This window comes from Lepeophtheirus salmonis, chromosome 6, assembly GCF_016086655.4.
Source record: "Lepeophtheirus salmonis chromosome 6, UVic_Lsal_1.4, whole genome shotgun sequence".
Classification (NCBI taxonomy): domain Eukaryota; kingdom Metazoa; phylum Arthropoda; class Copepoda; order Siphonostomatoida; family Caligidae; genus Lepeophtheirus; species Lepeophtheirus salmonis.
This window is the reverse complement of record NC_052136.2, coordinates 43,772,287-43,794,598: the sequence shown is the minus strand read 5'-3', so window position 1 is coordinate 43,794,598 and position 22,312 is coordinate 43,772,287. Positions and strand designations below refer to the sequence as shown.

Genomic DNA, 22,312 nt, shown 5'->3' with positions numbered 1-22,312 from the left:
TGTAATTTTTTTCCTTTAAGTTGATTTTCTAAAAAGAATTGAACTGGGATATAAATCGAATTTTGAATTTTACTACGAAACTAGTCAAGCCCAAATTTCGAAAGAATAAGATAAAATTTTAACGGTCACAGATCATTCTATCATTTCAAGATCATAATTCCAAACCCATAAGTTTCTTGTTCAAGATTATTTTTCTCTTAACCGTTTAACAACGAAGGTAGAAAAAATACGAAATTAAAAATAATTATTTGCATAAGTATTACTTTTTTTATCTTCAAGCATTGAAAGTCCAGGGCTGGATGCCACATTTGGCTATTAGTATAGAATTGTGCTATAAATGATGCTCAAATATATGAACAGGAATTGGAAGTATTATTCCAAATATGATACAACAATTTTGCAATGGTATAATCAAAAACTATGAGTGGGCTGTTGACAGAAACAAAGTTTGCCCAATTACATCTAGCTGAAGGACTATTTGGGACAATTGACCGAAAAAGATATTTAATTTATTGATAAATGCAGTTCTATATTTTTATACAATTTAAAATAATAGTATGATAAATAGGTATAGTTGTCATATATAGATATATAGTTCGTAGGCTAATATGCGCCACATTCACCCACTCTCTTGGGCAAACTCGGGAATTTAAGCAGCTGAATATTATTTTGTTAGATCTCTTGTTTAAACCTGCAACAGTTAAAAAATAGAATATATTGACGAATTTGTTGTCCTAAATATTTGGAAAAGGCAGAAAACCCTTTTTGGAATCTGCGAAGACAAACTTATCAGGAATTCCATGATTTCCATGGGACCAGGTGGCAAAGGCCTGTTCATACTTTTGGCCCCGTATAGAGGCTTTAATTGAGACTGTTGGTGAGTTTATTTAATAAAATATATCAGAATCCATCAAGCTATCGGAATCTTTCTTTTTTGTTTTTGTTTTTTTCATATGATAACTGGTTGAAGAGAATGATTACTTTGGAAAAGTAATTATATTATTACAACAGATTGCTTGCACAGCCTGTAACCTTGTCATTTATGTACACAAACCTATTCTTTTCCAGACAAATATTTTTAATTATAATATTCTTTTATGTTCACAATACAATAGGATATACTCATGGATTGACAGAAAAGTCCAGTATTTGGCTGGAGGAGTGACCTTCCAATAAAATTGCCTACTTTGGCCTGCTATTCTCTTATTTGTCAATCCATGATTATTGTTTTATATGAATAATGCATCATTTTGAATGATAATTACTGATTAATTGATATTATTACTTCTTCCTTTTAAATACTGATTTTTAAACTTTTTTTCGAAAAAAACGACTTTTTGAAATTTCATTTTTGCACCAAATAATTTTTTTTGTCAACAGCAGTTGTTTTTTTAAGTTTATTGGGGTATATTATTTAAAGTACTACCGCGAATAAGATTCAAACAACATTCTAGTCATATGCTACTGTGTTGTGTATAAATAATGATCATTAATGAATATAATTTATAAAATATTTTTCTGCAATATAAGACTAATTAATTTCGTATCTAATGATTTTTACAAAAATAATCAATAACAATTTAGATATAAGGGGATTAAAACAAGTTTATACATGTTTCATTTTTAAAATAATTGATTATTTGAACTCATAAGCGATTCATTTTTCCAGAATTTACTTTCAATATATATTCCCTCAACTCAACCAGTTTATTACATTACATTATTAAGCACTACATTGACCAAAAATCTTTTTTTTTATATTGAAATATAAGGTTTATTCTATAACTTACATAATATGAGCTTCTAAGTAAGTTTTATTTATTTTACTCGATTTGCTGGTGGTTATATAGATTTTTTATTAATTGTAATCAAGACAACGTAAAAAAATCATTTTTCAAATGCTGAAATGTTTTTATCAATTTATATTGTCTGTTATTTTCATGTCGAAATATGGCACTGGATCGTAGTTATACCTTAAAAAAATATTTTTTTAACAAAGCTTGAATGCCACATCGATATTAGTGTACAAAGACTTAGATAATAATAATACACGTGGGCTTCAGGTTGCAGCCCAAAATGCTGTTGCAAAGTGTTATTAATTTTTGAGGCCGTAGAATTTAAAGGATCATGAGTAAATATATAATGGTTATAACAGTTTTACTGATACTTACTATATAATTGCAAGACCAATGTATATCAGATGTAAAAGCAATGTGTGTGGTATTTAGAAGCGGTAAGTTATTTCCAAATAAGTTAAAGTCATTTGAAGTATTTTGGCTACATAGTGCTTTTTCGATTTTCTTAGTAATGGAAACAATATCCCGAAAAGTAGAATAAGACGCAGATTCCAAATCCTTAATGAGAAGCCATGCTCCAGAAGAACAAATTCCCGGTAGGAGCTATTTCGAAAGAAATATTTTAAACTTTGTTATACAATACAAGCCCCTCTGTCTAAAATGCAATACATTTTTGAATGATATGCCTTTGTCCTATTTGTTATATTTTGATGTTTAAATCTTGTTGTAAATAATTCTCTAAATAAACTTTAATTACAAAATATGCAAAGTCAGCCAAGAAATGAGAGTGTCGTTATAGAAAACATAAAACAACGTAGAGCTGCAATTCTGGAACTATTCCGCGTGGAAAATTACAATCAGAGTTCTCTAAAGTTCTGGTATATAAATGTTCTACTGTATACCAGGGGACCACGAGGGGTAAACCAAAAGCTTCCACGAGGTCCAGATCAATACAAAATAATTAGTTTAGAGATTTAAAGACACCATTGAAGCTAAAAGAGGTGTAGATGACCATGATTGACAGCAATTAGACCATCAAGTGCCGCTTGATGAAGCAAGAATCAAAACTTAATGTCTACAAGAGTATTTTTGTCAGGATTTGAAACCTTTGGATCGAGGAAAGTACATGACCCCGTGCAAATTTCTGATCAACAAGCTTAAAAAGCAAGATTTTTTGCCTCCCCCCAGCCACAACTGTTTCCCTCCTGTACTTTGGCATTTTTGGATACCTCAAAGGTAAGCTTTCTGGAGTCTTATACACAACAAAGGACCAACTGATGACCACCACTATCAGTACTTGGGGCAAACTAAAGCCGAGCTTTGTAAATAACTTATGTTCAGTTCTGCACCAGGCTGGAACTGGTCATTAAGGGGAAAAGGGGGTTCTATTGATAGAAAATGTAAATAAAGTGTGACTTGATTGTATTTATAAATTAAATTTTCCAAAATTGATGACATTTTTTGAAATATAACATTTTCTTGTAATTTTCAAAAACTGTTGGATTTTAGACGGAAGTGCCTTATAAAGACTTACCATTTTTAAAGTATCAATTTCTTTTGAAATTTTTCGAATTTGATGCTGCTTCCCCAGGATAGAGCATGCCAAAGTGAAGAGCCCAGTTTTACCTGAACCAACTCCGCCTCGAATGATTGTAAATTTATGATCATCATAACAGATAAATAGTGTCAGAAGAGCAATTTCAAACTCGGGTGTTACAACGATTTCAGAGAATGTTCCACTGTATTCATAGCAGTACTTATGTCTTTGATTGAATATGTCAATAAAGACGTCATCAGAGTATAGAGTGGTTCTTTAAATAGTAAATAAAAAATTAACCTGTCAATAAATAATGTTAAACTTACTTTGGCTTCTTTTCCCAGACAAAATCCTCCTCAATGAGGACCTCATTTGTTAGAAGATCACTAATGGAGTCTACGAAGTATATATTTTGAAGAATGAGAGAAGATGTTAAGTTTGTAGCCAAGGATTCTCCATTTTTTAATTCTTTTAACAGAATATCTCGATCTTCATATAGCTTTGACTTCAATTCTTTTAAAGCGTTGATCCCTCCTTTGATCCCATCGATTACATCCTCTGTCCAGTGTACTCGAAGACTCACCTCATTAGCTTGGTATGAATATTTAGCCATTGATACAAGATTCAATGGATCTGTGGCTTTCATTGAATCAAGTATTTGTTGTTTAAGAGTAAGGATCATTTGATTCTCTAGCTGAAAACAAAATACGATTATAATTTTATAAAATGTAAATTAGGCTGTCCTATTTTCGATTCAACATTTTTATTCCCCTTGTACAAATACCTTTACTGCTTAAGTAAAATAAAAAAACTGAGTTGGTAGGGTTTAAGGCGTGGTAAATTTTATTTTTACTATTGAAAAAAATGTTACTTTTGGGTGAAAATTGTTCATTTTTGGTCTTTTTTATGACACTACGAGTTCAAAATTGTACTTTTTATATTTTTAAGAGTTTACGTGAACTTAACCGAGTACCATTTTACTCAAACCCATGACTAATTTGCCAAACCAAATAAAATATATATTTGATGATAATTCATACTGCAATAACTTGTAATAATGATTCCCTTGCTTGTTAAACAAATTTTAAAACATAATATGCTTAATTAATTGCCACGTAATAAAGTATCAATTAATTAATACTTGGTCATTTTCAGTATAAGGATACTTAAACAGTTGTCTTGAACAATTATTTGAACAAAAACCATCAAGGCAGTAACATAGTTGAGTGTCAATAAATCATTCGAGCAGTAAAATTCAGCTCGTTGCACATTACTACTTTATAGAAAACATAACATATCAAAATATAACCCTAGTTAAATGGATGGTTGTGGAACAAAAAGGAAGAACATTTTCTTGTGAAGATACCTTTGTGCATGGGGATACAAATATTTACCCGAAAACGAGACAGCCCAATATACAGAGATTGAGCATCGAATCACCTCCATTAAGATCCTTTCTACACAATTTCCCGAGGCGTGTATATTGATGGGCTGTTTAATTGTAATAAGCTCATTCTGCAGGCCCTTAAACCCAATGATTTGATTTTCTTCAATAAGGAGACACGAAATACCATCAAATATAATGTTCACAATATTTGTAATGCCTTCAATTGGATTTACTGTATTCCTTAGAAGGGATAAAACTTCGTTTCGACTTAAGAAAAACAGTCTGTATTTTTGAAATAAATAAATTGAATGATAAATTATTTATTTGGAAAAGATTTATAGATATACACTGTCAATTATTTTGCATCTTTATTGCATTTCTAACATAAAAATAATAATTTAATTTAAATACGTTACTGGCAATGTAAAAATTCGGGTATTTTGCAAATACCCATTAGAGAATTTTCATCTATCTTTCATTTACATTATCAGATAAAATGATTATGGGTAATTTTATTGTTCAATAATTCATTGCAAGTAATTTGACTATAAAGGATTTGATTATGAAATAATTTCATTGAAAGCAATTTGATAATCGTGTTCATTTTATTTATATTTATATTGTATTCAGATAATCAAACAATTGTATAATAAGAAATTTTAATGCAAGAACCCAATTGATATAGCAAAATATAATTGTCCAAAAGGTTGTTCAGGTGGACAGCTATTTCCCAAGGGGGAAAAAAACTTATCACCGCAGCTAACCTGAGTATCAAGTACCCCTTCGTATATCTTATGATACACCCTGTTCAACAGGTTGTGCAGGTGTACAGTCGTCCCCAAGGAGGGTCATACTTTCATCACTGCTATCCAGATATCAAAGACCCTTTCCAATATCCTATGATAAACCCTATTCCAAGGTTTGTGTAAGTGAACCACTGATCCAAAAGTTGGATCAAAACCCATTACCGCCACTTCCTAGAGTATTAAGGACCCCTTGTCACATTCTATGATATTTCCCCCTCCCCTGCCACAGGTTATACAATTGAACTACAGTTTCAAAAGGTAGGCCATTAAGCCATTGACACAGCTTCCATGAGCAATAAGGACCCATTTTAATATCCTATAATACACTCCGGCCCATGGATTGTGTAGGTGGATCATTTGGATTTCATATTACCTATTAGTTTAATTGTCCGAATATAACAATTGATTTCAATGAATGTGCACACAATGAAAATTCTCACAATCAATTACTTGTAAGGACATTGGCTTACAATCAAATTAACCCACAATAAGTGTGCTTGAGAATGTAAAATCACCACTCTATAGTAAATTTTATAGACTATGCAAAAATGCCCGATTTTCTTTATTGCCCTAACATATATATAAGACTCACAAATAATACATATATTAACAGGAAAATACGAATGCTGGGTGGGAGTAATGCTGGGTGCTGAAAATTTCATCTTAAGATAGAATTCAAAATTACGGATAAGGTGTAATGGATCAATTAAAAGGTAAAATGAACGTAAAAAAATGTATTTATATAGTATCTTATAAAGTTTCTAATGAATCTGCTTAAGCCAAAAATATAAATTTTAATGGGATATGATCGCCTTCAACCTTTGTTATTGCACAATATGAAAGTACTTAGACTGTATTTTTAACCTCTCATTTTTTTTTTAATAATTATCATTTATTGTCTGGAGAGTGCAGGAATATATTTATATACTCGAATTTAATATTATTCTTTTGAATCATAGGTATTTAAAAGTATCATCTTCTGCATAATACTGTATTCTGAAATTCCTGAAAATTTCATTCAATTCTCTTGATGCTTAAGAAAGTTGTGTTGTTTTATTAATAAATCATATTTAAATTGATCGGTGATTTTGGTGTAGATTATATCATAAACAGTAAGAAAAAAGGCGTCAAATTTCAATGATAAATTGTTTATAACTTCCTTAATATGATTTTGGTAACAAATTGTCTTTTGTATCATTATCTATCAGATAAAACAGGTTTATAAGGAAAAAATTGAATTTGAAATTTTTTGTAACATGGCAATTAGAAGATCTTATGAGAACGCTTCTAACCAGCTTATCATACCCTTATTAACATTTTTAACTATACCCTAGAGATAACTCTGGATGCCCTAATATTTCATCCACTACCACTACTACATCACCTACTCCAAGATTTATTTGTGAATTTATACACTTCGAGCTCCTCTGCTGATCTTGTGTGTACTGCCTCCTCCATCGTTTACGAATATATTGGAGTAACATTCTAATTTTTCTTGATATAGAATTAGGAGCGTAGATTTCTTTCCCAAAACTATCAAGAGTCATAACTGAATAATCCGACATAATGATAATAACACTATTTAAAAAACATTCAATCTCTATTATACATCTATCTAAGTGCTCATGCAAAACCTTTACATAAACTACGCAAAAATGGATATTGTCTGTATTTTTAGCTACAAATCTAATTCGAAAGGAATTCCCCTTCATCGAGATCTCGGGAAATTCTGGGTTGAAATAACAAATACAGTATAACTTGAAAAGTTTTTGTGTTTTTGTTAAAATGGAAAAAATCCATCATCCAGCTATCATAAATATTTGTTTTTGCAAGTGTAACCTTTAAATACATCCAAACATTAGCAGACATATGAAGGCTCGTTGTGTTAAAATTTTATACATTAAAGTCAATCCAAGCCGAAGTAATTGAGGCAAAAACAAAAATTGTCTCGTGATCAAACGCCAAGTTACGGAGATGAAAGCATTTCTGGAAGAAGGATCTAGAGCTTCAATGAGACTATTTTGAAAAATGAAAATAAGAAAATTGACAAAAATATCTTGTACCTTTGTTAGGTCGGGAAACTTTTCATATCACCTTCGCAGCAATTATTGTTATTTTTTTCATCATTTCCACCTTTTCAAAAGGAAAAAACCCACTCAAGTTGCTCACTGGATAACAACTATTAGTTTGTTTTCAACTAATTAACATTAGGAGAAGAAATAAGGGACACTATTATTGTTGCTTACTACGGTCTCGAGAAGATTCCTTGTACTTGACTTATGAACATTGAAATGTACTTGCCATCCCTACTCAAGAGTAATAGAAAATCAACAGGTGACAAAAACTATGGAGTTATTGATGATTTCATCACATGCCATTGTGAAAAATAAAAGTTTTTTTGTTATAAATATTATAACTTGTATCCTTTTCCCTGTTCAATGCTTTAATTATTCTAAAATTTAAAAATATTTTTTTCTAAATGCAGCCCTAGAGTAAAATTATAATTTGCTTAATGTGATCATTTCACTTGAAATTTTTTCCACTCTAGCATTAATTTGCTATTAATAATCTACGTGATATATTTCTTGATTTTTAATTTGGTTTTGTAAAGTTTGTTTTTCTAAATTTCTTGAACTTATTGGCAAAATACCCTATTGTTAATTTTGAAAAGTAAAATTTTCTAATTTTTTATATGGTTCACATCTAAATAAAAATTTACTCAATACATATAAAGTAACATTATTTTTGAAGATGGTCGTCATTGGCAGCAATGATAGCCTCCAAGTAGGCCAGAAGGCCGTGGAAACATATAAGTTTTTATTTTTTTTAATGGTAAAAATTTCATATGCGTAGGTCCAAAACACGACTGGAATACTGCATTTATGATTAATTTTATAATATGAAGTGTACATGCCAGAGGTAAAAGGTTTTTTACTAGTTTATTTTTTTTGTAGAAGAAGAACACAACCTCTAGCCGTCCTACCCGTATTTGAATTTGTTGTGTCAAAACAGATGCCTTGAATTTGATCACATTGTTTTCGTCCCAAAAAATTTGAGCTAAATTGATTTGCTCAGAAATTTTATCTCACTCTAAAATAAAATAAGGGTTAATATTGATTATTGATTAAAATTTGTCTATTAACACTTTTTGGATAAAATAAAGGTCAGAAAAAGGTCAACATCTTTAAAACGAGTATTTCTTAATACTGTATTACGAATTATTAAATGAACTTAACTTATCAAGTCTTTTTATTCGAAAAAAGGTCAATAAAAGGTAGGCAAAAGTTAAAATTCATCCTAACTTAACCTTATTTTTCTAATTTGAGTAATAAATTAACAATTTCTTAGAATTTGGGATACATAAATTGGAAATATGTATATGATTTCTTTTAACGAGTATCAAATGGACGTATAGAAAAAAAAATGCATGTTATGGTAGTCTGTGCTCTTTTTGACCAAATATCACAAAATATTAATGAAAAATTATAATATATTTTCGATGGAAAATATATTTAGTTAAAATGATTGTTTTATAAGATTTGTTGTAACACGAAGTTCTTAGATGATATTTAGTTAAAAAACTCATTTTTGAAAGAAATCATAAAATTTCTCAACTTTTGAGCCGTTGAGCTACCTCTAAATATTTTATAAGCCGTTTGTATAAACAAAATTTGTATACGATGTTTTGAGAGTAAAATAAAAAATTTATGACCGTAACAGCTCCACATTTCTCAAATTTAAAAAAAATAAGCTCCCCCATAATATTCTCTACATTCTAAAGAGGTCAATCGAAACTTGGGAATAATTAAAAGAAGTTTCGAAATATGTAACTTTTCGTTCAGGATAAATCTTTATAAATTTAATGTCCTCTCTAACTTAATGCATAAATTTGAAATCCTTCTAGAAGCTATTTCATGAATTCTCTGGAAAAAGTACAAGTTAGGTTAGTGTCGTTTTTTCGTTCATTGAGAGGTAACGAAAACTATTCATACAAAATCAAAAGACTTGGCTTTATCACTCTATATCATGTCATTAAAAATGTCAATGACGCTCTATTAAATTGTGACTAAAAAGTCAAGTTTCTACCCTGGATACTAGACAAAGGCTATCTTTTCCACGAAACGAGAGTCTCTCAACAGACCACAATTTACATCCCAAAACCAAATAATGACATTTTCAAGAATAATTTGTACTAAAGATCGGCTAGTCTTCGGAATTGTATACCTTTATGTCTTCATCAAGAAAGTGAGGCTGACCTCAAGCAACTTTTTTTTGTTATATACATATATATATTTTTTTGTACTTTTGCGTTATTTTTAAAATTTTAATACGTGTTACTTTACTAACAATGATAATTTTAAGATTTATATTTAATAAATACTAACTACAAAATGATCACTATAGGCTTTATTTATAGGCGTTATATTGCAATTGGTGAAAATAAATAAAAATTAGTAGATGGCGAAAAAATATGTATCCACATTTTTTTTTGAAATGAGAGTATTGGTCCAATATTCCTCCAATGGTTTTCTTTCTGTATATCTTTCTTAAAATATATTTAATTTAAGAAGATTATAGAGGTCTTACTTGGAGTCATTATTTGACATCTCTCTTCTGCTGGTCTCTTAATTCCATCTCTCTTTTCTTGTGAGAGGTGCTGTAAAGAAGCTGGTGTGCCCATTTTAAAGACCCTCTAACAACTTTGTGTGTGAAATGGATATTTCAACACTTTCATTGGTTTTTGGATGGAGTTCTTCAACTCGGAAGTTGTTTAAAAGCAGTTAAGAGGTGTCTCTGACACTCCTTTTGACTAATGTTTATTTAAGACCTTTTTCTGATACTGACATATAGGTTACCCGGTTGTCCGTTTGGTACACTCACTCCCCTGATAGGATGTTCTACCCCTATGATTTTCTCCTTCTGGTCATCAGAGCAAACTAGAGTGGCTTGGATGATTTAACTCTAAGCATACCGAGAAGATCTTTTCACTGTTGGCATCACGAGTTCACGCATCTATTTTTTAAGGGACTTGCCACTATTAAATTGAAATAGACGCACCTTGGCAATTCAATGTAACGGTACTTAATCTTGGTATTGTACCTAGACGGATAATACAAACTAATAATAAACTTAACTATGAATCGCAGATTTTTTTAGATTTTCCCCCAACATTCCATGCTTTGCTACAGTTAGCCGTCGTTAGCCAGCGGCTGTGGTAAACAGGTTTGATCTCCATTAATCTATTCTTCTAGGAGAAACTCCTTCCCTGAATGCACACATTATCATATAACCGCCGTGTTAATCAGATGAACAAAAATTGAATAACCTCATCACTAAGTTTGACTAGTGGTTGATCAATATAGATTCAGCGAAAGTTTGAATTAATATCCAAGCCTATAACTAAGTCTAGCAGCTTTCCTATTGGTCCAGATAATCTATTATCTAAGAGAGTTGGGCCTTCAATCTCAAGAATTAGACGGCGACATGGAAATTCTGTAGTATGCAGACTACACACCAACCAGACCAGTTTTCTCCTAAACTTCATTGTAAATTTTTCCACAACTCTAGTATTTACACCAGTGTTCACATTTGTTGAGTCTCCTCCGATAGGCACGACTATTTTATCAAAACCCCTTTCCTTGAACCATTTAAACATAAACTTTCCCATTAATGCAGGAAGTGATTCTATCTAAAGTGGAACAAGTAATTTCTCCCAGACTCACTAAAAACACTATAGTGATCTTGCTTGATCCTATCCATAAATGGCTGCCCACAACCCATTGATTACATCACAATATCAAGTCGATTCTTCCGTCAATGAGGATACAGGAGAGTGGTTCCTCTTCACTCACCTCTTCTCAAACTTGTCTCTCATCTCTTTCGTCAACTTCTCCTGCACCTTCTTATCTTATTTTTGTCAATCATATACCTTAACGTTTAATTAAATTGATTCATGACTCTGCCTTTCGGTGTGTTAACTAATGAAAAGTTTATGTAAATTATGTAGAATTAGATAATGCCAATGGATTTATACAATATTTAAAAGTGAACTTGAACTACAAAATTGGGCTCAATTATGCCTTTTATATCTACACTATAGCATCATCAAATATTATATATGTTCATAGTAATTTTTTATTTTATGAGTTAATGGATTTGATGAGATGGAAATTTTTTACATGATACAGATGTGTAATAGTTCATGGTAGACACAAGAAAAATGTACCCCATATTTTTTCAATAAGTTGATACAAAGTGTCACCCTCTATTTATAATTTATTTGTGCTTATTGTGACAAGTATAAAAGTGTAATGCGTCATCAATAGGATATACTGTTGAAATAATGACAAGTCTTCATTTGATATGGAAACTACTACTACATACATTTTTATAAAAAGGGTAGGGCAGCAAAACTTGGACTGTCAATTAATGTTGATTTTCTTATTATTAGAATAAAGGTTTAGTAATTATTTTTGGAGATTCTCTTTCCAATGTCTTTTTTACATGAACAAGTGCCAAAAGCTTTACACAGATAACATGGCTTGGATAGATATAGATATATAGCCCCCTTCCTCACTCAATTTTTATAAATGGGGCACTTGAGAGGGGAAACCAACAGGACTTCACACCCTAATGTGGACTCACTGAAGTCCTCCATAGTGGTTTTGGCCGATTTGTCAGAGCAGTTTGTCATCAACTCTTCTATGACCTTCAGGCGACGTGTAAAGGATGTGGTTGATAATGAAGGTGGTCATTTTGAGGGAAAAAAGTTTTCTAAAAACCTTGTCACATGTTTTGTTAACATTATTTTTTGGCCTGTTGTTGAAAATATAAAATTACGGAAGTATTTATAAATCCACCTCTCTAGTCCACATTTTGTTTTCCTATCCTTTATTAATACATCTTGTAATTAAAATAGTTGGTTACAATGGTTAAAAGAAATAAATTTTGAAAAATATCAATAATAAGATAAATATATACTTATATATATTTGAATACGCTATATGATTTTTAATCATCTTTTTCTTTAAGGGCAAAGGATTGTTATAGTTTTACATGTATTATAATTGTTCGGTTATGGGGTACTATTGATATACCAGGATACTGACGATTTTAATAATAGAGTGCCCCAGGTAAAAATGTGGACGTTTTGATAACGATCAAATAGGGTAGCCTTTTGCGAAAATAAAAAGAAGTACAGCATTGAGGCTTTCCCACAGACTTCTTTAAATATCTATATTTTTTATTATTGTTATTTCCTCTAGCTACTACCATATTCTCCCACCTGGGCCTAAAGGCGGCGCAGCTCTTATTACTGAAGGTCTCAACAATTGCCACCTGCTACTTCTCAACGGAGGCCTTAAAGTAATCAAAATTTCGATGAGAGGTGGCACAGGCTCTCATCTCGACTACTATCTATACCACAATATCAAGGAGGGAAGAGTGTGTCTAGGAGATGGGCAATTTGGCCCATTATACTTTAACTAAGTCAACAATTAATAGCTTCTCTTTACCCGGTTGGCCTTGGTTGCTGTTGAAAACATTTGCCCATGTGTTCGTACATAAAAAGCTTTCCCCAAATCCTTCACATACTTCATCAAAGTACAATAACTGACATTGAGAGCCTCGGCAGGCTGCCTCAACGATTAGGCCGTAGTTTTGCTAACACTTCTTATAAAGTGAATATTACTGAACTAAATTTTTTTCTCAACATACTATATTTGACCCTAATCTCAATTATATATATTTTATTACATTGTCTTGTAATCATATTTCCATAGAGCATAGGTCAATACTTGGTGGAGCAAAAAAGCAAAGTACAACTATGCCTCAATGCCCTATGGACCCTCCCCAATAGCATGTATTGTATGTCGCTGAATCTTTAGTTCGATTTATGATGGAGTACAGGGCAAAGAGTCAACGTAGAACCATCAAATCATACTCAATATGCCCACCAAAAACGACAGGAGCAATAGGTAAGTGTCTATAGAGTAATGAGACCTAGTTATACATTGCCCGTTGTTCCACCAAACATTGACCTATTAAACTGGAAGAAAATATAGATATTTTTATCACAGTATCCTACTTTTTGTCGTCCCTATTCGATCCAAAAAATAATAATAATTGTACAAATCTTGGCATTTTTAGGGATTTTCAGTACATATTACTTTGATTAAATTCAAATGTTAGTGTTTATCATTGTCATTAAGTAGTATTCTATCAAGGAATTAAGTTTTTTATTATTAAAGCCATTGGATGGAGGTTCATCAAGGCTTATTAGAAATGTGTTCATTTTTTGTAGTAAAAATATCACCTACGAGCTCCCAAAATAGCTTCTCCTTCAATTGTGATGCAATTTATGACGTCAGTGAAAAGGCTTTACAGTAAGAATCAACAATTATTTTTAAAAAAAAAACCTAAAAAGAAGGAATAGCAAGGATAAAAATGAACTTCTCACCTTGGGAAAGTAACACACTTTTGATCAGTGAACAAATCCAGCCCCTCTTGTATTTGCTCCAAAAGAGATGTTGAGTCATTTAAAGCATTGATAACTTCTGTTTTATTTAAGGCCTTCATGACTTGGGGCGTAGAGTAAATGTGCTCCAGTACAAATATCCAATTACTTTTTACATTCTAAAATTTTATACAATTAAGTATAAATAATTTAATTTAACTTTCAGGATCTTCACCTTAAATAATTGGCTTTCTAGCGGCATTTGTGAAATAATTTCATCTTTTGAGAAAAAGGATTCCAAATTGACATAGTTCTTTTGAACAATCTCCAAGGAAGAAAGAGAATCATGAACAGTTTTCAGGTCGTTTTCCCATGATTCAACTTCATCTATAAAATAATGTATGTTAATTGTACAATCTGATGTTAGTCTACTGTTACTGAGGGTATGTACATTAAATTCTGAATCATTTTTAAAAAATACCCTTTTTTAAAGGTATGATGAAAGGCATCCCAAATCTTTGTAAATAATAATTGTTCAACTGTTATTGTTTCCCTTTACAAAATCAAAATCAGAGTGAAGACCCAAAATTTGCAGTAGCATGATTAAATACAAAAAACATAATTTTTATGGAATCAAGAATATACCATTCAAGACCAATTGTATCTAATATGTACTCCTTCACAAGCAATAACAGCTTTTAACACGCCGGTGTACAGATTTCGACTCTTGAGGATGAAAGCCGTGCTCATTGCGTACCATACTGTTATGATGGCATCTCGGAACAAATCCATGTTTGGATGAGACATGCAAAAGACATTCTTCTCCAAAGCTCTCTGAGCTGCAAAGTCCATGGGGTGCAGCCAGGGTCGGAGGAGGGCCATATGGAAAATGGCCAGAAGTACGTCATATCATTGCTGCAGAAGTATTGGACCTTCTTAGCTATATAGGACTGTAATGGACTGCAGTTGATTTTGTATGCATTCCAAATGGAGATACAAAGGTACTCTAGAAATTCTTGGCACTGAAACTGGAGTAGGGGCACAAGGAAGCTGGCCAGAAGCACGTCATGTTGTTGCTGCAGAAGTCTTGGAACTTCTTAGCTATATGGGACTGTAATGGACTGCAGTTGATTTTGTATGCATTCCAAATGGAGATACAAAGGTACTCTAGAATTTTCTTGGCACTGAAACTGGAGTGGAAGAAAATACATCCGAAATACCTTTTTCGTTTTTGCTATAACATCTTTACACTTTGTAATAAAATGTTACTGCACGTTTTGGGTCTTCACTCTGTATATCAACGTATCTATTTTTTATATTCCAAAAGAAATCTGCAATTATATCTATTGCACCATCGCATATCAATACCAAAGTGTGTAAAATTTTAATGAATTAGAAGTATTCAGGGCAATGGTTCCAGGAATATAACTTGTTCTTTAAAAAGATAGAAACTTTGAAATGTTTATCATGCTATAAATCATCCCTAAAAATGGTAAGAAAATATAATTTTTAAACTTTTTTCTTTATTACAAGATATGTTCATGTATTGAGGTCAGGGGCTCTGCTAAATTTACATTAATTTGATGTTCCAAAATAAACAAATAATATAGGAATGGAGAAACCTTGAGCCAGGATATATAATAAAACCGTGTTTAGAGGATTCGTTATGAATATCTTCGCCTGCTATGTTTTCACCTTTGAAAATAATAAAGAATACAAGGATTGTGAGTTGATTAAATATATAAACACACTCGTTTCTTTGTCAAATGGCCATTAAGAGATGTTGAAATATTTATTTAGTATTTAATTTATTATTATCCAAGGCAAAAATGTGACTAGGGGAACTTTCAAAGTGAATCCTCATATAACTAAAAAAATTTCATTAATTTAAAGTATTTCATAATTCAAATTACTCCCTGTATATTTAATGATATTTTAGCAATACTTTTAAATGGCCTGAAGTAAGGAGATCCCTTCACCGTTTCAGTCTTGGACGTGTGATCATCAATTAACTCTTGAATGCTTTCAAAGTTGGAAAGGATTTTATGACCCCTAAAGAAAAAATAGGAAAAAAAGGTAGGGTTTTCTTAATTGACGCAGTAAATAAATTTGAAGTCATACCGATCATTGCTCATCAGCTCCAGATTATTAGACTCCCACTCCGTCTTCATATTTGCAAGAGTCAATTCCAGCCCATGCTCTCGTGTTGCCATATTACTAATCTTCTCCAGTTCAGGCATATACTGTTCTAAATTTAAACAAAGCATTTTACGTAGAGATGATCCGGAATTGGGAGTAATGTCGAAACCAATGATGGAGCCCATCCGTATCCAATGTCTTTTTCTCAACCCAGGATTACACAAACATGTAATCAGTTGAATATTTTTTTGAAAGCTTTTAATTTGTATTATAGTCAATGCGCTGATTCTCAGGGGTGGAGGAAGATTCATAGGGTTACTATCCTCAAGGTTCATCTTTGCATACTTTGAATCTCCGTCCAGGGCTTGTTGTTTGAACTTTAACTTGAATAATTTTTGGAGTTTACTCATTTCACTAAGAATAAATTTAATTAACACTGGGTTATAATAGGTAAAGAGAAGAACTTGCTCCATAAATTCATTAATACTGTTTTCTATTTGTGATGCATCAAGATCAAGGAATGCTCCATCTGTGCACTTCTTTTCCGCTTTTTGCCACTTTAAGACGGTTGTAAACAGTCTACAGTAGGGATCAATGTTTATCTAGTAAAAAAAAAAATTGAAAAATAACAACAAAGCTAGATGGTGCAAATGTATTATGTTGAATTATAAACAAATAGGGTAGACATAACTACTTATAAATAGTATTTAACACAAGTCGGTGCTATTAACTATGTGTTTCTACTGGGTGGCCCATTGAAATCTAAACGCATACTAATTGAATAATTAATTAAGTTTGAGTGATTGAAATTAATTCGAGAAAATGACACTTGAACGTGATTGACGAATTTATATTTGTGCACTCACAATAACTGTGGGCATCTGAATTGGACTATGTACCACAGAAAACATATATATTTTATTAATTTATAAAAAAAGAACTCAAAATTAGACCTTTCCATTATACATGAAATATTCAACTATTGTATTATCCTCATCCCAAGTTCCGGGTGGTTCATTGTAATCTGAAAACTTTATAATTCAATAATTAATTAAGTTTGAGTGATTGAAATTAATTCATACTAAATCAGAAACAATTAGTTACAAAACAGAACAAATTTGAGCTCTTTAGCTTACATACAAGTCGAGAAAATGACTTTTGAACGTGATTGAGGAATTATCATTTGTGGACTCGAAGTAGATGGGCGTCTCCAGGACCATCTACGCAGTCAGCTAGTTCGAAACATTGGTAAAAAAAGAAAAGCTCAGTCAAAAAGGCCAAACTTTCTAATAAACCTGTGCCTGTCGAGGAGAAGATCTGCAGTGTCTATCATTCAAACACCGAGGCCCTCAAAGCTACTTTCAGCCAGTACTGGAACGCCATGACAAAGAACTATTTCTGCACCATGTAACAGGTATTTCGCCGCAACCTGGAAGCCATAATTGTTGCTAAAATTAATATTAACGGTTACGAGAGCTAAGATACATACATCTTTATAGTATTAATTAATTTGAAACTATAAAGTTAATTAATAAATTATACCTTGTTGAAGTTTAAAATTCAAAGTGTTCAGATTTTAATGGACCACTCGGTACTCTAGATCCTTTATTTAAAAAAATTTATGTTTTGAGTTGTAACTTGTACAAAACATACATATTTATTATTTTAACAACCCAATATTTTATATATTTTATCGTATTGTTTCTAAAATGCATGAGAGCAGTCAGTATATTATACGGATTTTTATTTGTATGTTTCTAAAAATAAATGAAAAAAACTTTATCAAATATTTGTTTTGGTAAACCAATTTTCCAAGATAAATATTTGTTTCTTATTGTTATAAAAGAAAAATTAGTAAATAAATGGGACCAATACATATATATATATATATGTATTATTTGGGGATATTATTATAGAGCATAAAGGGTTAATCTCAATATTTAGTTAGCAATCATTCCTTGAATGAAAACAATAATTATATCGCCAATATTCTTTTGAATGTGACTTGTACTTACATTCATATTTTCCACTTCTGAATACGTTGTTTGAGGAAACTTAAAAAGTGCTTCCTCTAAGTTAATCCATTTGATCGTTTCGTCTAATTTCTTTAATTTGTTTTGAATTTGTCTAACTTCCTGTAATTTGACAACAAATAATTAATTTATTTTCTCGTTATCAGTCTTCACTCCTCGATAAAGACTGATACACCATTAATGACTACCACAAGAGTTCTGCCTTCTCCTTTTACTCTACAAAAGTTGCATCCCTTCTAATATGTTTAACACAAAAAAAGAACTTCCTTACATAAGTATACTGCTGAATATTTAATATTTCTCCTAATTCTTCCAACTCATGCACACGAGAGGAAAGTTTTTCAATTTCTCGTAGTGTCCACTTGGACTTTTTTTTGTAAATTATCCTCAAACTTTGCTTTACAATCTTCAATAATCTCCGTGTTTTGTTCAAAAACAGGTCGTATTTTAACTAACCATCCTAGAGTAAGAGTATTGAGTTCTATGTCATGAGGATCAAAGACGTGAACATCAATCAAATAGAGCAAATGCTTTTTTGAATGCTCAATTTCTTCTGTTAAATCAATCATTTTCTTATTCTTTACATTGAGCATAAACTCTCCAAATTCAATCATTTCCTTTGTAGACTGAGGAGACTGAAGAGCTACTTTCTCTATTTTTTTCAAATGTCTTGCAAATCCTACGAAGAAAAACAGAACAAAAAGAAGAATTAGAAGACCATAGATCTGTAACGAAAACAAAAGATTAGTGGTGCGATTCAAATTAAAATAAAACTGTAAAGTTGAAAAATTATGACCTGTCAGTATGCTAAAAAATAAACCGAAATAAAATATGTAATTTTGACAGCTTAGAGAATAATTGAGAGAAGAAAGCTTAGCTGTCATAAGGTTCTATTATATCATCAATCTTTAACCTTAAATGGACCATTGGAACATGTAGAAAAAGTAATTTCGCATTTCTCGCTCTTGTTTTACTAAGTATATCGTTCATTATTAGTCACATCGGATGATATGATAAGGTGGTATAAAGCTTTGAGAGTATACTACAAACATTTTTCCACTTGGCCGTTTCAGTCGTAAATTATCGTTCATCTAGTATGGAGCTCTCAAAGGAAGAAATACTATCAGAAATAGAAAAACGTCTCAAAAGCGACTAACAAAAGTTGCAATATATACAGGACCGATACTCTATCGGTTCGTGTTGCACAACTGTAGTTTGAGCAAGTTTGTTCTGTTATATTGGAGGTGAATCATGCGGCACGCACTGGCAGGCCTGTCGTCGAATATATCAATAAAGTCATGGAAAATATGGAGATAAACCGTGATGTTAGAAGTAGTAGTAGTGGTATCGCCCAAGAGCTGAACATCGATCATAAAACTGTTTTGAACCATTTGCAGAAGTCGAATACTAAACGAAATGGTTAATCGTGTTTCAACAAGACAACGCCAGGCTGCACAATCTTTGATGACGCGCTTGAAGCTCCAGGGGCTCGCATGGGAAGTTTTTATGCATCCACCCTACAGTCCGGCCCATCACCAGTTACTTCCACCTGTTCTTGTTTATGGTCAAGGCACTTGGGCTTACAAATTTAATCTCAATAGAGGCATGTCAAAATTATTTTTCCAAAATTTTAGCCGATAGCGACAAGGGCTTCTACAAAAAGGATTCCCGTTGGTAAATAGTTATCTTGGCTTCAATTTGATAATTACAACACTTCTTATAAAGCATTGAAATAAAGCAAAAAATCCGAAATTAATTCTTCCATAATCTTTTATATTTCATTTTTAAACCGATTTTGATATATGCAGAATTAACTTCTTGAAAGAAAATTTAAACACTGGAGTAGTAGTGTACTATTCATTATGTTATCACTCACTCAATCATTTGAAAAAAACGGCATACTTAGTGGCTTGCATAATTGTTTACATAAGAAGGATTGTCGGTAGAGCTCAGATGCATCTTTTTTATTAATTTGCCTAATTACTCCACTTATAAGTAAGCTGTGGACAATAAAAAGTTATAATAATATGAAATATTGTTTTATGCAGGACATGCTTAACCCTGATGTTTGATGTGGAGTTATAAAATTTATTTCCTTCTCCCCTCTGGTCACATCTGCTTGCAGCTGATGTAATAAACAGTCATGACAGATAAGCTGCTATTCTTCAAAATATTTTACAAATTTACCATATTTTTTTCAGTTTATTTTTTTTAACACCCCGAAAATACTCCCGCATAGTGCATAGCATCTCTGATTATAATAGCTTTAGAAAATAACATGCAATCTCCTTTTGCAACTGCAAAAAAAAAAAAAGCACATTCGTCCAGTGTCATATTTTTTGCAGCATTCTAATCTGCATAATGTCTCTTTCTGTTTGGGATATCATGAAAATATTATTTACAAGACGTCATTTTACATTTTTTTTTAGTATCCCGGCAATGTATATTTTTTACTAGGTATTCACGTAAGGACTTTAACAAAAGAGTGAACATTAAAATATAGACTAAGAAATTTTAAGCATTTTCTAGTGGGCAAGATTTTTAGCAGTTAGAATCTAAACAATATATTTTCTTAACTTTCCATCCTTATTCCTTCATTCTTTTGAATAACATCTAAATTTTTAACTATGAAAATATTTTCTCCTTTCTAGATATGGAATTAAATTTGTGTTTGTTTCCTTTCTTGCAGATAATTTAATAAAACATCGTGACAGCAATGCTGCTCTCCTCCCAAACTGGCAGTCGTATCATATTTTATTTTACATTGCATAGAATTGCCAACTTAAATGATATGTCAAAAACAGCAAATAAGAAAAAAAAAATAATCACTTTCCTCAAAAAAACATTTACTTACACTTGATTTTCCTCTCTATAAGTATCAACAACGTTTTTCAGAAGCAAATTAGAAAGTTTTCTTGCTGCTTGTCCCAAGGATTTCCGTAGATTCTCACAATCCAATCTATTAAATAAAATGTTGGACACTCATAAATTATTAAAAAATATATAGAATAATAAATTAAACCTAGTCATACCTTTAAACTAATACCCATAATATTTGAAATCTGATTTGATAGTTTTAATCAAAGTTTAAAGTTTTTTATTTCTGTTATTGAGGTACTATTAAAAAAAACGAAACGCAAGTAAATGTACGATCATTTTGACGAAATAATTTTTAGTGTTGGATTCGAGTCAAAAATTTTGAAATCGATCAGGATATTTTTTTTAAGTGCTATTAGGAAAATGCATCAATTTTTGAGCTCGGTATAATTCGAGTTTTTTAAGAATTTCCAAATACCATGTAATGTGGTTTTAATAAGAGATGGGTGTCCAAATTGGTTGCAATAGCCGGCCAATGGATTTAAAAAACAACAACTTCTTCATACATACATCAATGAGAGATATGCTAAATCTTACCAGAAATCTGTAAGAGGAAGGCTTAAGCGTACCCCTCAAAAAAGGGGTAGAATAAATAGGAAAAATTATTATAATGTCATAACATGAGTTCAAAATGATATATTTTGTCCACCCTCTTTGATATTTTTATTGAAAATAAGTATTTCTGATATTTAAATTGCGAATTATATAGCAATATATTTTAATTAGGCCTGTGAAATGGATAAATCACAGTTTTTGGTAAATTATTTTACTCCAATTGCAAGCATATCACAGCCTCTTTTTTCAAGCTATATATAATTGACTATTTGAAATTAATGAATGTGTGTGTTTTCCATAAAAATATAAAAAATGATTGACAGTTTGACTTTTGTTGTATTTTATCTGTTCTTCTGCCCTATTTATAGTGGGCGTGCTTGAGCTTTCGCTATTAGTTTCTAGTATTATATAGATTATTCATCTATCTTCACCATCTCAGAGGTACAATCACCGCAATTTATAAGAATGAAAACGACTATAATTTAGCTAAAATATAGAGGAATGGAAACTATTCTCGTGTATAAAAGATAATTAAGGCTTTACTAAACTTTTTATTTAAATAAACTAAAATATAAATCAATCATACCAAATGCTATTTATTTTTTAAATATTGTAAGACTCTTATTGTCTAACTATTTTTTAATATAAAAATATATATATATTTCATAATATTAAAATCCTAAATACTATATTATTCCATACTGTATTATGATAATATAGCTTATTC

General features: G+C 31.3%; 2 protein-coding genes across 2 annotated transcripts in view; both read right to left on the bottom strand.

Annotated features, from left to right (window-relative positions):
• LOC121120052 (dynein axonemal heavy chain 12) overlaps nt 1-18,369 on the bottom strand; it is an 81,586-nt gene extending 63,217 nt beyond the window's left edge. Inside the window, exons 1-10 of the mRNA XM_071889358.1 lie at nt 18,136-18,369; nt 16,589-16,722; nt 16,103-16,534; nt 15,927-16,033; nt 14,217-14,368; nt 13,985-14,160; nt 4,774-5,002; nt 3,660-4,027; nt 3,331-3,607; nt 2,172-2,399 (exon numbers count right to left, since the gene is read on the bottom strand). Of these exons, the coding sequence (XP_071745459.1) occupies nt 2,172-2,399; nt 3,331-3,607; nt 3,660-4,027; nt 4,774-5,002; nt 13,985-14,160; nt 14,217-14,368; nt 15,927-16,033; nt 16,103-16,534; nt 16,589-16,722; nt 18,136-18,141 (2,109 nt within the window). The 5' untranslated portion in view covers nt 18,142-18,369. The remainder of the gene's footprint in view (nt 1-2,171; nt 2,400-3,330; nt 3,608-3,659; nt 4,028-4,773; nt 5,003-13,984; nt 14,161-14,216; nt 14,369-15,926; nt 16,034-16,102; nt 16,535-16,588; nt 16,723-18,135) is intronic.
• A 152-nt stretch (nt 18,370-18,521) lies between these two features.
• Nucleotides 18,522-22,312, bottom strand: part of LOC139905811 (dynein axonemal heavy chain 12-like) — a 61,351-nt gene continuing 57,560 nt past the window's right edge. The window contains exons 9-10 of the mRNA XM_071889534.1: nt 21,008-21,112; nt 18,522-18,832 (exon numbers count right to left, since the gene is read on the bottom strand). Coding sequence (XP_071745635.1) covers nt 18,760-18,832; nt 21,008-21,112 — 178 coding nt within the window. The 3' untranslated portion in view covers nt 18,522-18,759. The remainder of the gene's footprint in view (nt 18,833-21,007; nt 21,113-22,312) is intronic.